At 55.5% G+C, this 12,739-nt stretch overlaps 2 protein-coding genes across 3 annotated transcripts in view; one reads left to right on the forward strand and one right to left on the reverse strand.

Annotated features, from left to right (window-relative positions):
* YBX2 (Y-box binding protein 2) overlaps nucleotides 1-5,893 on the forward strand; it is an 8,203-nt gene extending 2,310 nt beyond the window's left edge. Inside the window, exons 3-10 of the mRNA XM_021713844.1 lie at nucleotides 451-514; nucleotides 1,908-1,941; nucleotides 2,802-2,891; nucleotides 3,809-4,093; nucleotides 4,262-4,365; nucleotides 4,627-4,804; nucleotides 5,320-5,404; nucleotides 5,511-5,893. Coding sequence (XP_021569519.1) covers nucleotides 451-514; nucleotides 1,908-1,941; nucleotides 2,802-2,891; nucleotides 3,809-4,093; nucleotides 4,262-4,365; nucleotides 4,627-4,804; nucleotides 5,320-5,370 — 806 coding nt within the window. The 3' untranslated portion in view covers nucleotides 5,371-5,404; nucleotides 5,511-5,893. The remainder of the gene's footprint in view (nucleotides 1-450; nucleotides 515-1,907; nucleotides 1,942-2,801; nucleotides 2,892-3,808; nucleotides 4,094-4,261; nucleotides 4,366-4,626; nucleotides 4,805-5,319; nucleotides 5,405-5,510) is intronic.
* Nucleotides 5,894-6,739: 846 nt separating this feature from the next.
* On the reverse strand, nucleotides 6,740-12,031 carry SLC2A4 (solute carrier family 2 member 4). 2 transcript variants are annotated; one of them, XM_008060913.2, is made up of 11 exons: nucleotides 11,735-12,031; nucleotides 10,392-10,508; nucleotides 10,121-10,293; nucleotides 9,907-10,031; nucleotides 9,675-9,790; nucleotides 9,405-9,567; nucleotides 9,111-9,298; nucleotides 8,841-8,945; nucleotides 8,591-8,692; nucleotides 7,867-8,070; nucleotides 6,740-7,399 (listed from the first exon to the last, which is right to left on the reverse strand). In XM_008060913.2, the coding sequence occupies exons 1-11, from the start codon at nucleotides 11,765-11,767 to the stop codon at nucleotides 7,196-7,198; spliced, it is 1,530 nt and encodes a 509-aa protein (XP_008059104.1). In that variant the 5' UTR covers nucleotides 11,768-12,031; the 3' UTR covers nucleotides 6,740-7,195. The 2 variants fall into 2 exon arrangements, with proteins under 2 accessions (XP_008059104.1, XP_021569547.1); XM_021713872.1 differs by having other exon boundaries at nucleotides 7,196-7,399; nucleotides 10,392-10,511; nucleotides 11,735-11,767.
* Nucleotides 12,032-12,739: the final 708 nt, after the last annotated feature.

The raw sequence follows: 12,739 nt of genomic DNA on the forward strand, positions 1-12,739 counted from the left end.
AGCCTCGGGGTCCGGCCACGCCCCCGGGGCGGGACACTTGGCGGGGTTGACTTGGCTTGGTGCTCGGTAAACCTCTGAGCCTGGGAAGTAGGTGCACTGGGAACCCTTGCGTTGGGAAGGGCAGAAAAGCCCTCAGTTATGACCCGAGGGTGGCAATTTGTGGACCAGGTGAGTACTCAGCTCTAGGCGAAGGGCCTGGATTTGTAGGATGTGGGGAACGCGTCTTAGAGTTGGGAGGGTTTTTGAAAGCCTGCGACCCCTGTGGGGGTGCTACCGTTTGGTGGAGCTAGGGTAAGAATACTTTGAAGCTACTAGTGAAACCGAGTTGGCTTGAAGGTGAGCTTACTAGGCACTAGGGAGGTAGGTTAGATTTTTGGAGTGTCTCAAAACCGAGTCCAACTCCATCTCTTCCTCCCATCTTACTGTCCCCGCTGCATCTCTGCCTGGCAGCAATCCAAGTCCTGGGCACTGTCAAATGGTTCAACGTCCGGAATGGTTATGGATTCATCAACAGGTATCTCAGGAACCCAGGTGGGGTGGAACGGGTGTCTTCCAAACTGGCCTGTGGGATTGGACACCTTCCCAACCTCATCTCTAACCTTGTGGAGGCACATGGTTGTGATGTCCAGCTGACACTGGTTGAAAGTCTTTAACTACAACACAGTGTGGGCTTAGTGGCAGGATGAAGGCTCCTTCACATCTTCAAGGGCAGCAGGGGATTAATGACCTGCTAGCACACCTGGCTATGGCCTCCCAGCTTCTCTGTCTCACCTTCTGGAATTGTCCCATTATTTATGTTTTGCCATGCCTTTGGGGAGGAACGGATAGGGTTCTCTGTGCCTTAGGGCTCCTGGCTGGAATCCTCACTGATTTCCTGTTATAGACAGCACTCAGCACCCTCCTAACTCATTTCCCTTAAAGAGCTGTGGCTCATTTGAAACCCCCCCACACACCTGTTGTGACTGAGGCAGGCAGCAGAGGGGGTGAGGGGAGAAAGGAGCCAGCCCAGCCAGAGGCTGCTGCTTTCCTTTGCTTGGCAGTCCCACCCCTCCCAGCACTGGGAGGGGCCGTGGTAGTGGATTCTTAGCAGAGCCAGGTCTACCCCAGTGGGCCTTTCCCCAGCCTGGGCACCCTGCCCAACCCAGCCCTCCTGGGAGGCCCTAGTTCCCTCTTAGCAGGCTGACCTTTGTGCAGATTCAAGTGCTTTAAAGTTAGAACATTTGTTCTGGGTGAGGGTCCCTATCTAATTTCGAAAACAGCAGATTCCTTGGTGAAGTTCTCCAGGAAAATTTCTTCTTTCTCCTCTCTCCCCTACCCCTAGTTCTTGCAGTTCTAGTGACAACAGAATGAGTGAATATTTTCTTCTCTCAAATCCTTGGACCTATGTGTATTGAGAGGCCTGACCCTGGGGTTCAGCTCCAGACTGAGAATAAGGTTTTGTAGCTGTTTGGAGCAAATTCCTGACACATTGTCCTATTCTCAAACTTGTTCTGCGCCTCTGGCCCTGTCCCTACTTTCTCCCTCCTTGGGTGTAGAAGGAAGACAGAGTGGAATTTTCCAACACGATGGGGGTTGGGAGAGGGAGGGGGTGTTGGCCAGGGACAGTTACACCCAGCACCAGCAGGTTCTAAGGTGCCCCTGGGGTAGAAGGTGGAGCACTCAGCAGGTAAAGAGCTATCCCAGCTCCTTCAAGGTGCCTTTGCTTTCCTCCTTCGCCCCTTTCTTGTGAAGTCCAGGTTTTTCACTAAAGTTTTAGGTGTTCTTCTCTTTACACCAGCTTCTAGGGCCCTGCTGGCTTTTGTCTCTCATGCCCCGGGCCCCACTTACCCCTAAATGTGGAATGCTGGAGAGGATGGGCCCTCTGACCTTAAAATGTCACCCCCTTAACCACCCATCCTGTTCTGCAGGAATGACACCAAGGAGGATGTCTTTGTTCACCAGGTAAGAGTTAGGTTGGCTTTCTGAGAAGAACTGGTGCTCTCTGTGGCATTTGCCATAATCCTTAGCAGCACGCTCCATCATGGTATTCCGACTTTTACTTCTCAACAGCTTGCCCACCAGGCAAAAGCTCCCCTCCCCAACGACCTCTGATGCCAGTATCAACCACCATTAGCCCCACTTGTATTGAGTTACCGAATGTCTGTCAGAATTATGCATGATGCCCTCTGGGCTTGGCATGCTCACTACCAACTGGGACCTGTTAACACTACAGGAAGGATGCGGACAGTTTTCAGAGGGAAAAGATTCTTGGGTGCAGTGGTTCTCAAAGTGTGGTCCCTGCACCAGCAGCAGCAGCATCACCTGACACCCAAATTCTCAGGCCCCATCCCAGACCTGCTGAATCATTCAGACTTGGGGCTGGGGCCCAGCAATCTGTTAACAAGCTCTCCAGGTGATTCTGATGCACGCTGCAGTTTGAGAACCACTGCTTTTGTGGAAAGAGCTCTCAGTGGGATTGAGGTAAGAAACACAGTACATTTTACCCACTTTGCAACTTAAGACCATCTTTGCTTTTTGTTTTTCTTATGCATTTGTATTCTTGCCTCCCTTTTTGAAATGCCTGAAGGGTAAAGAGGGGAGAGAATGTGTCCTGGGGACAGTGGTAACTGCACAATCGTTCCTGAGGCCCCTAGTCTGTGACTTTTTCTCTACTCAACTTTGACCACCTTCTTGCTCCACCTTCCAGCCCCAGATCCCAAGTAAAATGTTGGAAAGACTGAAGTTGGGTGGTGGATCCAGCAGGGGTGAGAGAGACTCCCGTCTTGCTGTCTCACCTTTCTCACGGCCTTTCCCCCAATCAGACAGCTATTAAAAGAAACAACCCCAGGAAGTTTCTGCGCAGCGTTGGAGATGGGGAGACTGTGGAGTTTGATGTCGTGGAAGGAGAGAAGGTTTGGGACTGTTGTGGGGTATAGAGTTGGCCAGGCTTGTGAGAGGGTGGCCTGGAGGTCATAGCAGGCCTCCAACCTCCTGGGGCCAGCTCTGCCTCTGGCCTTGGGCTGTGGGAATGGGCCTCTGTTCTCTCACCCAGGCATTGCCTTCTTTAATGCTAGGGCAAAGGGATGTCCTAAAGAATGTGTCCCTGTCATTACATTAGTCCATAGTGTCTGGATTTCTTCTCTGTGGTTCACCAAGCACATCCATGTCTGTTCTCTGTATGGGGTCTTGTCAACAGGACTATTTTTTTTTTTTTTTGAGTTGCAGTCTCACTCTGTCACCTAGCAGGCTGGAGTACAGTGACAGGCTCATGGCCACCGCAGCCTCGATCTGCTGGGCTCAGGCGATCCTTCTGCCTCAGCCTTCCAAGTAGCTGGAACTACAGGCATGTGCCATCACGCCTGGCTAATTTTTCTTGACTTATTGTAGAAATGAGGTCTTGCCAAGTTGCCCAGGCTGGTCTCAAACCCCTGGGCTCAGGCAGTCCTCTCGCCTTTGCCTCCCAAAGTGCTGGGATTACAGGCATGAGCCACTGCCTCTGGCCAACAGAACTCTTGAGTCTACCCTCTGGAGTAAAAGATGGATGGTGACTGCCAGGCCTTTCTCCTCCCATATTCCCAGTCTTAAACTCAAGGGGGTGTGGTACTAGTTATTTCAAAAGGACAAGTTGCTCCTTTCCAGATGGGTACAAACACACTCTAGTGCCCCTTGGAGGGAAGGGTTTAAAGAAGCAGGAGTTAGAGCTTAAGGAGAGCTGGAGAGAGGAATTTCGCTGGAAGAAGGGGAAGATGCCAGTGATTCCAGCAAGTTAGGAATGTTGTATATCTGTTGTTGGAGCAGGTTCTTACTGTCCTCCTCTCTACCTTCCCAGGGTGCAGAAGCTGCTAATGTAACTGGGCCTGGAGGGGTTCCAGTGAAGGGCAGCCGCTATGCCCCCAACCGACGTAGGTTCCGCCGATTCATCCCCCGACCTCGCCCAGCTGCCCCACCACCCATGGTGGCAGAGGCTCCCTCAGGGGGTACAGAACCTGGCAGCGAAGGGGAGCGGGCTGAAGATTCTGGACAGCGGTCCAGACGACGGCGCCCACCACCTTTCTTTTACCGACGGCGGTTTGTGAGAGGCCCTCGGCTCCCCAGCCAGCAGCAGCCCACAGAGGTGAGAGGAAGCCGGAATATGGGAGTCAGTTACTCAAGTCTCAAAAAGCAGTGGGACCTGGTGAGCATAGAGACCACAGGGTCCCCAAAGGACGTGGAGCTGAGGGTTGGGAAGTGCTCAGGGCAGCTGGTGTCCCCACAGCTCACCTGGGCCTTTGTGTGTTCCCAGGGCACTAATGGGGTAGAACCCAAAGAGACAGCCCCATTGGAGGGGGACCAACAACAGGGAGATGAGCGGGTCCCCCCACCCAGATTCCGGCCCAGGTACCGAAGGTAAGACTCCCATTCTGGGGTGTGGTCTTCCCCTATCTGGTGTTGACCCCATGGGGAAGGGAGTGGGAGGCTGGGTAGAGGAAGAGTGAAGTTCTAAGAACCTGAAACTCCTGGTGAGGGAGGTGCCCAGAGGGAGGCAGCTGCTGATGGGCTGGAAGCCTGGCTCTTGGAGATGGGGTAGGGCAGCTGGGGGAATCCTGGGGAGGGAGGTGGTCTGCCCTGGATTCCCTGGTCCTTTCAGGGTTCCTCTTTTCTCCCTAGGCCTTTCCGCCCCAGGCCACCCCAGCAGCCTACCACAGAAGGTGGGGATGGCGAGACCAAGCCCAGCCAAGGTCCCACTGATGGTTCCCGGCCTGAACCCCAGCGCCCACGAAACCGCCCTTACTTCCAGCGGCGACGGCAACAGCCCCCTGGCCCCCGGCAGGCCACAGCCCCTGAGGTGAGGGCCTTAGGTTGGCTAATCTTTGGGGGTAAGACGAAGGAAAAGGCTAGGACCAGCTTCCCTCTCTCTCCTTCCTTTTCCCTTCTTACTCTATCCCTTTGTCCCTCCCATTCAACCTGCTGGGTCCACCCCTGGCAGGCACCCTCATCCTCCAGGAATCCCCAGCAGAGGCAGTCAAGCCCATGTTGCCCTCCACAGACTCCCCCTCTCAGTGCTGCCTCGAGCCACAGCACCAGCTAGTGGATGTGAACTGGGGGAACTATTTGGGGGAGGAATGGGAAGGGAAAGGGTGGGAGGAGGTTGAAGTCGGGGACTCTAAAGAACATGAGTCTCTGCTGGGCACGGTGGCTCACGCCTGTGATCCCAGCACTTTGGGAGGTGAAGGTAAGGGGATTGCCTGAACCCAGGGGTTCAAGATCAGCTTGTGCAACTTAGCAAGACCTTGTCTCTACAATAAATTTTTAAAGAAAGAAAGAACATAAGTCTCAATTGGCCACTGCTGTTCTCTCTAGACCTCAGCCCCCATCAACAGTGGAGACCCCACCACCACCATACTGGAGTGATTCCAACTCAGAGGACACCCAGCGCTACCACCTGGTGAGTGGCTGCTGCACACAGGGCGGGTGGCCAAGCAGGCAGGGGACTGGGTCGTGATGATAAGTTGCTGCTGTTCACCATTTGTCCATTTCTTTTCCTCTCCCAGGTATCTGCCAGTTTTTCCAACTGACCTGTACCCTACCCAACCCAACATCCCTCTTTCCCATAATTCATGACATCAGAACATCGGCTTTTCCCCTTTTCCTTGAGACTCAGGAGGGCCAAAGCAACAGCCTTTTGCTTTTTTTTTCCACTCCCTTATCAAGGGTTGAAGGAAGGGATCCATTCTTATTGTTCAGAGGTACCAACTCCCTCCCCTAAATCAGGCTGAGAAGGAACCAGCCAGCTTTTACCTCCTCCTGGTTGTTTTTCTTTCCCATCCCAGTTTATTTTTTGTTTCCTCTCAACCCCCTACCTCTGAAGCCATTTTATGAACTGTCATGTGCCACCTGAGCCTCCAGTAAAAACAAAAACAGGCTTTCCTGTTGTCTTGGTCTCTGCTTCTTTTCTGTTTTGAAGAATCCAGGGCTGTTAACTCACTGTTGAAGGTAGGAGGGCCTGGTCTTGCATCCTTGCTCCAGTGTCTCTGGCTGTGCTGCTCTGAACAAGTGACCTCGTCAGTGAGATCCACTGTCCCCAGCTGTAACATGGGGCTAACACCTCCCTTGCAGAGTGAATGTTTTGCAGAGTGCTGAGAGCAGTGCCCAGCACTTGCAGTGACAATTTATTGAGCATTTACTATTATTAGTAGAAGCAATGAATAGAAACATGAGTAGGTATGAGTGACAGCATCCAGAGGCTTCTAAACTCTTGAGCTGAGGGAGAAAGAGGGGTGAGGGAATGATGGATGGTGTCTGCGTCGGCCCATCCTTGAGTGCCTCCATGACAGGACACTTATCTTCAACAGTGACTTTATAGATATATCTATATATACACATTTAGTACAACAGATCTTTGGTTTCTTCTCTCGACCCCTTTTTCAAACATATACAAAATATCCAAAGGCTCTTTCCAGTCCAGTGTTTACAGACAGTCTTTCATCTCTTCTCTTTCCCTTAGTTGGTCAAAAACCTGTGGGTATAACGCCCTCCCGGGAGGGGAGAGGAAGAAAGAACTAGGGGCCCCCACTTGGAGCCTTGGGAGCAATTGGGGTAGGGCCCCAAGCCCAAAGTCTAAAGGTAGGAGCCTGCTTTCCCTTCCTCTTGCCATACGTAGGCACATACTTTCCTGTTCCCTCTTTCTGGGAAGCTGAGTCTGCAGTGAGAGGTTGAGTCCTTTGCCCTGGAAGGGTCAAGACAGAACCCCCTTAGCCCAGAGTTTGCGTGGCAAGAATTCAGTGAAAGTCCCAGATTGTGTAAGGAGTCTAGGATGGTGGAAAACTTGGTTTCTCGTCTCACATCCTGCTCTCTGCTTCAGTTTTTCCCGCTGAAATAGTCTAGGGCCTCTCCTCCTTCCAATCCCCCTTCTATAGTAAGGGGAGAAAGTATTCTGGAACTGAGTGTGGGGGTGGGGTAGAAAGGTTGGGCTGGGGGGAAGGAAGAGGAAGGGGAGAACGGCCCACCCAATGGCCACAGTCTAACCACAACACATAAATAATCCAAGAGAGTCACACGAGGGGAATGAGGGGGGTGCTCAGACCACCCTTCCCTCCAGCTTCCCAATTCTACCAGGCTGCAGGGGTTTTCTCTACCCTGGAAGTAATGGGGAAGAGAGGGTTAAAGTGCTGCAGACGAAAGGAGGGGGTCTCTTGAGGGGTGGAGAAAGCTGGCTCTCCCACCCCTGCCGTGCCCCTCAGTCATTCTCATCTGGCCCTAAGTACTCAAGTTCTGTGCTGGGTTTCACTTCCTGCTCTAACAGAGAGGGTGTCCGGCGGAAGGCGGCTGAGATCTGGTCAAACGTCCGGCCTCGGGTTTCAGGTACTCTTAAGAAGGTGAAGATGAAGAAGCCAAGCAGGAGAACCGCAAATAGAAGGAAGACGTAGGGCCCCATAGCATCCTGGGACAGGTGGAGAAAGAGGTGTTGACAGAGTGGGGTGTGGGGGGGGTGGTTTCAGGGAATACTGCAGAAAGCAGATGGCTCCATTGAGGGACAAGGGAAATGACCAGGAATGAGAATTTACACTGAAGAAAGGATTCTTGAAAGCCAACTCTCAGTTTCTGCCCTCTTCACCATCCTGCTACTGCACTCAGAGGAGATTCCTAGCCATTTATAGTGTTGATACAAAGTTTATAAATTTATTCCTGATCTAAGTTATGCTACTGGTTTGTTTCAAATACACCTCAGTTGCTATCCAGTCTCGGTCTGCTTCCTTTCCTTTGATTCTGGTGGAGCAAGTGGTCTACCAGAGTGATACAAAGACCAGTGATCTGTGCTGGGGGAGTCCCTGACTGGGAAGCAAGTGGGCTAGCTGTGAGTTGCCCCCCACCATAGCCTACAGTGTGGGAGACGGGTGGGGGACCTACCGCAATATACTGGAAACCCATGCCAATGATGAAGTTGCATGTCCAGTTGGAGAAACCAGCAACAGCCATGGCTGCAGGGCGGGGTCCTTGACTGAAAAGCTCTGCCACAATGAACCAGGGAATAGGGCCAGGGCCAATCTCAAAGAATGCCACAAAGCCGAAGATGGCCACGATGGAGACATAGCTCATGGCTGGAACCTGCTCCTAGGGGCCAAGCAGGGAGGGTGGGAAATTCAGTTCAGGCATTTCTGGATCTTCCCTTGCCCCCAACCCAGACAACTAAAATTTACCCCTCCAGCATCTTGTGAGGGGCCTGCTGCCCTGGGTTAGGGCAAGCTGTGAGTGTTTCTGAGCACTGACATTCTTCTGGCTACCTCAAGTGAATTCAAAGCAGAGGAAACATTATAGTCTCTCAGTTCTTATTATGGTTGATTCTCCCTGCTCTAAAGCTGGGTCCTTAGGAATTATTATGTCCAGGCTTGATGGGCTTTTCTTCCTGACTGTCAAGAGTTGTGCCACAATCACCTCCCAGAGCAGGCCTCACTGCAGCCTGGGTCCCTCAGCAGCACAGACCACAGTCTCAGCAGATTTTGGAGGCAACCACCCAGTCCTTGCACAGAGCTGGCCCAAGGATTAAAGGGAGTGGCCTTGGTCAGCCATAGAGCCTCTTGGGGCCATTCCCGTGGGTTGGACTGCTGGCCCCCTTCTAGTCCTCAGGTCTCACCAGCAGGAGTAGAGCCACAGTCATCAGGATGGCACAACCACACATGCCTGCCAGGCCCAGAAGATGGAGCGTCCGTCGTCCAGCCCGCTCCACCAAGAACACCTGTTGGGAGAGTCAGAGCTTGGCAGGGGGCCCTCAGGACACAGGAAGTGGGAGGGCTTGGGTGGGTGAGGGCAACCAAGAGTAGACCTCCGGGACACCCAGGGATGTGAAGCCAGTGGCGTGGGCCATTCCAGAGGCGAGGAGTTACCGAGACCAAGGTGAAGACTGTGTTGACCACACCAGCTCCTATGGTGGCATAGGCTGGCTGGCCTACTCCTGCCGTTTCAAAGATGCTGGTTGAATAATAGAAAACCTAGAGGTGAGGAGAAGAGAAGGTGATGGCAGGGACGTCCCTTCCTCCGTTCTAGCCATAGAACAAGCTGGACCTTGAGTTTTAATGGAGGGGGCTTGCTCCCTTCTCCCCTCCCCCTGGGCTGCTGCCTTCCCATGCCCTGCCTGGAGGCTGCTCCATACATACAGCATTGATGCCAGAGAGCTGCTGGCTCAGTTGCAGCACAACTGCAATGATCAGGGGCTGCCGGTGAGTACGGCTGCCCAGGAGCTGGGGCAGGGACAGTGGCCGCTCCCGCTCCAGCTTCCGCTTCTCATCCTTCAGCTCAGCTAGCGCTCCAGACACATCAGCCCAGCCCGTCAGGCGCTTCAGACCTGGGGGTGGGAAGGTCAGGCCTGAGGAGGCCTGAGAGGAGGCTAGGTGCTAGCAAGACGGGGGTGGAGGCATGGGCCTGGGCTAGACCGCAGGATGAGACCTTACTCTTTCTGGCAGGCCCCTCCAGGTTCCGAATGATGTAGAGGTAGCGTGGGCTCTCGGGGCAGAAGGGCAGCAGGGCCAGCTGCAGGAGGGCGGGTAGCACTGTGAGGCCCAGGAGCAGTGGCCATAGGGTGGCAGTGCCCAGCAGGGACTCCAAGCCCAGCACCTGTGGGAGGAGATTGGCGAGGAGGGCCGGTTACTCAGTCCTCCTCTCTCACCCTGGAGGCCCACTCCAACCCCTGCCCAGCCTCCCATGAGGCCAGGCCCAGTCACCTGGGCAATCAGAATGCCAGTGACGATGGCCAGTTGGTTGAGCGTCCCCAAGGCGCCCCGCAGGTGAGTGGGGGCAATCTCCCCCACGTACATGGGCACTAGTCCTGATGTCAGCCCTGCACAGAAGGAAGAAGAGATGGCTGAGGGCAGGCGCCCACTCCCATCCAAAAGCTCAGGCTGGTAAAGGAGAATAGAACTGGGCACTTGGCGGGGCCCTGGTGCCTATGGGTACCTGAGTAGGCGCCAATGAGGAACCGTCCAAGAATTAGCATCTCATAGGAGGCAGCAACCTTGGCCAGGCCCATGAGGGCGCCCCCCAGCACTGCTAGGGCATTGTTGACCAGCATGGCTCTTTTCCTGGTAGGCAGACAGTGGGACTGTTAGGGTTTGGGCACCCTGCTGTGGCTCCCTTCCTGTTCCCCCGCCCCTGCCCTCCAGTTCCACACCTTCCGAGCCACTGAGAGATGATGCCAATGAGGAAGGAGGAAATCATGCCGCCCACAGAAAAGATGGCAACGGAGAGAGCCCAGAGGGTGGTGAGGGTGCCTGGCGGGATGGAGCTGGGTGCCTCAGGTCCCTGCCTCCCCAGCCACGTCTCATTGTAGCTCTGTTCAATCACCTGGGGGACAGCATAGGAGTGATTCCCTGTAGACCTTTCCACCATCCCTGAGTTCCCCTGTTTGGACACCCCCGCCCTGCCAGCTGTAAGTCCCTCACCTTCTGTGGGGCATTGATAACTCCAATGTTGTAGCCAAACTGCAGGGAGCCAAGCACAGCAGAGAATACAGCAAGGACCAGGGTCGCAGTCACTCGCTGCTGAGGGGGTTCCCCATCCTGCTCAGGCAAATGCAGAAAGGGGGCATGTCATGTGGAATCATGCTTTCCTTCCTCCAGGGGCCCAGGCCCAGCTGGAACCTGAAGATACTGGGTTCCATCCAACATGTTGGGTGAGGGAAACTGGGCCATATTAGGAACTGCACAAAGATCTCAATGTAAACAGGAGCGCACAGAATCCAACAGTAACCGGAGCATGGAAGAGCAACTGGATGTTTGAGTCCATAAGACAGAGACATGTTTGAAGGCCTAAGTCTCAAAATCTCTTTGTGACCTTGGGACAGGCTTGGTCTTAAGAGCTCAGATTTGTGTGACCTTGGGTCAGTCACTTTCCCACTCAGAACCTAGGTTCCCTCTTCTGTGAGATGGAATTAGGTTGCCTGCCTTGCCTACCTCTCAGTGAGAGTGTTTTAGAAACTGACGAGTGCATTATCATCATCAAACACTGTCCTCTTCCCTCCCTCTGGGGGTCCTCTTAGACAGCTCCAGGAGGCCCCCAACAGGCCCAAGAAGTACAAGTCCAAAAAGGACATCCCGGTCATCTCCGGGGTGGCCTTCTCTATCTCTGTGGGGCCTCCCCTCCCCCTCTAGGCTCTAACCAAGGGCAGGGGGCCATGCGGGGGTTTCTGTCGGGATAGCCATGCCCAGGGGAGGAGGGCGGGAAGGCGGTGTGAGGGGCGGTGGCAGTGGTGGCCGCTCGCTGGCGGCACAGACTGTCTCCAAGCGGAAACCTAAGCTGGGGGGGGCTGACACTCCCCTCTGCCCCTCCACCAACAGCGGGGCCAAGGGAAAGTTCAGCGTCCTGGAGGGCGGCCAGGAGTGGGGGTGGGGCCCGCAGAGAGCCTCCGGTCCTCGAAACACTGTCCGCGAGCCGGGACAGATGGATAGCTCCTGGAGGGCAAGAGCCGCCCGGATCTGCCGTCCCCAGTAGGATTGAGGGCAGTGTGTCTCCAACTCCGGCACAACCCGCCGCGTACTAGGGAAGGGGTGAACACCAGACGCAGTTGCCGCCTGTGTCCCCGAAAGGTCCCCTAGACTCACTCTACCTCTTGGTAGGATTGGAATCCGACAGTCACGGGTTGTCCAGACAGGGTATAAATAGCCAGCCCCCCACCTCCATCCCCTGCGCCTGCGCAGGAACCGCCCCCAGCTGACCCCAGCAGCGACCCCAGCCCAGGAAAAGCGGGACCCGTGCCCTCGCCCCGCCCCTGCATGCTGAATCCTACTTCAGAGCCGATTTGTTGGAAGCCCGACGGCATCTTGTAGAAGGGCTGGAGGACAGGGGCTGCGAGGAGGAGAGAGGCGCCTGCGGGATCTGTGGCCCCGGCCTGGCGAGCAGGGGCCGCGGGGGCTGGGGGGATCCCGAAGCGGTGTGCGAGGGCGGACCTGGTGGAACCCACAGCCACAAGCCAAGGAGCCAGAGAGCAGCGGGGCTCCCGGGGATCCGGCGGAGCCTAGCTGGGGGAAGAGACGCGAGGAGCCCCCGCCGCCTCAGCCGCACCCCCGCGGGCCACGCCTGTCACAACACCCATTGGCCAGGAGCCCGCACACCCCAGAAGGCCACGCCCCCTCCCTAAGCCTGGGGTTTAGAGTTTGGCTCGAGTTAGTGGGCTGGCCAGCAAAGCCACGCCCCTCGGCGTGCCGGGCGGGACACGCCCCTCGGGTTCCCGCCAGCGACCGACTGGGGAGTTTTGAGAAAAGAGTCCTTGGAACAAAAGGCCCCGCCCACCCACGTGTTAGGACTCCGCCCACCACCCGAGAGTCCAGGTTGCAGAAGTGTCTTAAAAGTTTGGCGCCACGGGTCTGGACAATGGGGTCCGAGAGGAGGGGATGGGCCGGTATACTTGCCCGGGGGGAGACTCCGGCAGCCTGAGACAGCCCACGACCTGGGCTGGGAGAGGAGGAATGCCCCGAAGTAACCCGGAGCGGCTATTTTTAGTTCCCACGTTCGGAGCCGCCAAATGTCAGGTCCCGGGTGTCCCGGCCTGTCTCAGGCGGGGGAGGGCTGAGAGATGGAGCCTTAAAGGGTCCGCGACTCGCATCCCACGCGGGGATGGCCCAAGGCCAGGGAATTCCGTTCTAGCGGGTCCAGTGGCCAGGCTCCGTGGTCCTATCTTCCAGTGCGTCTCTGCTCCAGGCACTGCCTAGCCCGCCCTTCCCCTGCACACATTCCCCACATTGGTTCCTGGAGGCAGCCCGAGGGACAGGTGGTCACACCACACCATCAGCCC

Source organism: Carlito syrichta, unplaced genomic scaffold, assembly GCF_000164805.1.
Source record: "Carlito syrichta isolate Samal-C Ts95f unplaced genomic scaffold, Tarsius_syrichta-2.0.1 Scaffold304770, whole genome shotgun sequence".
Classification (NCBI taxonomy): domain Eukaryota; kingdom Metazoa; phylum Chordata; class Mammalia; order Primates; family Tarsiidae; genus Carlito; species Carlito syrichta.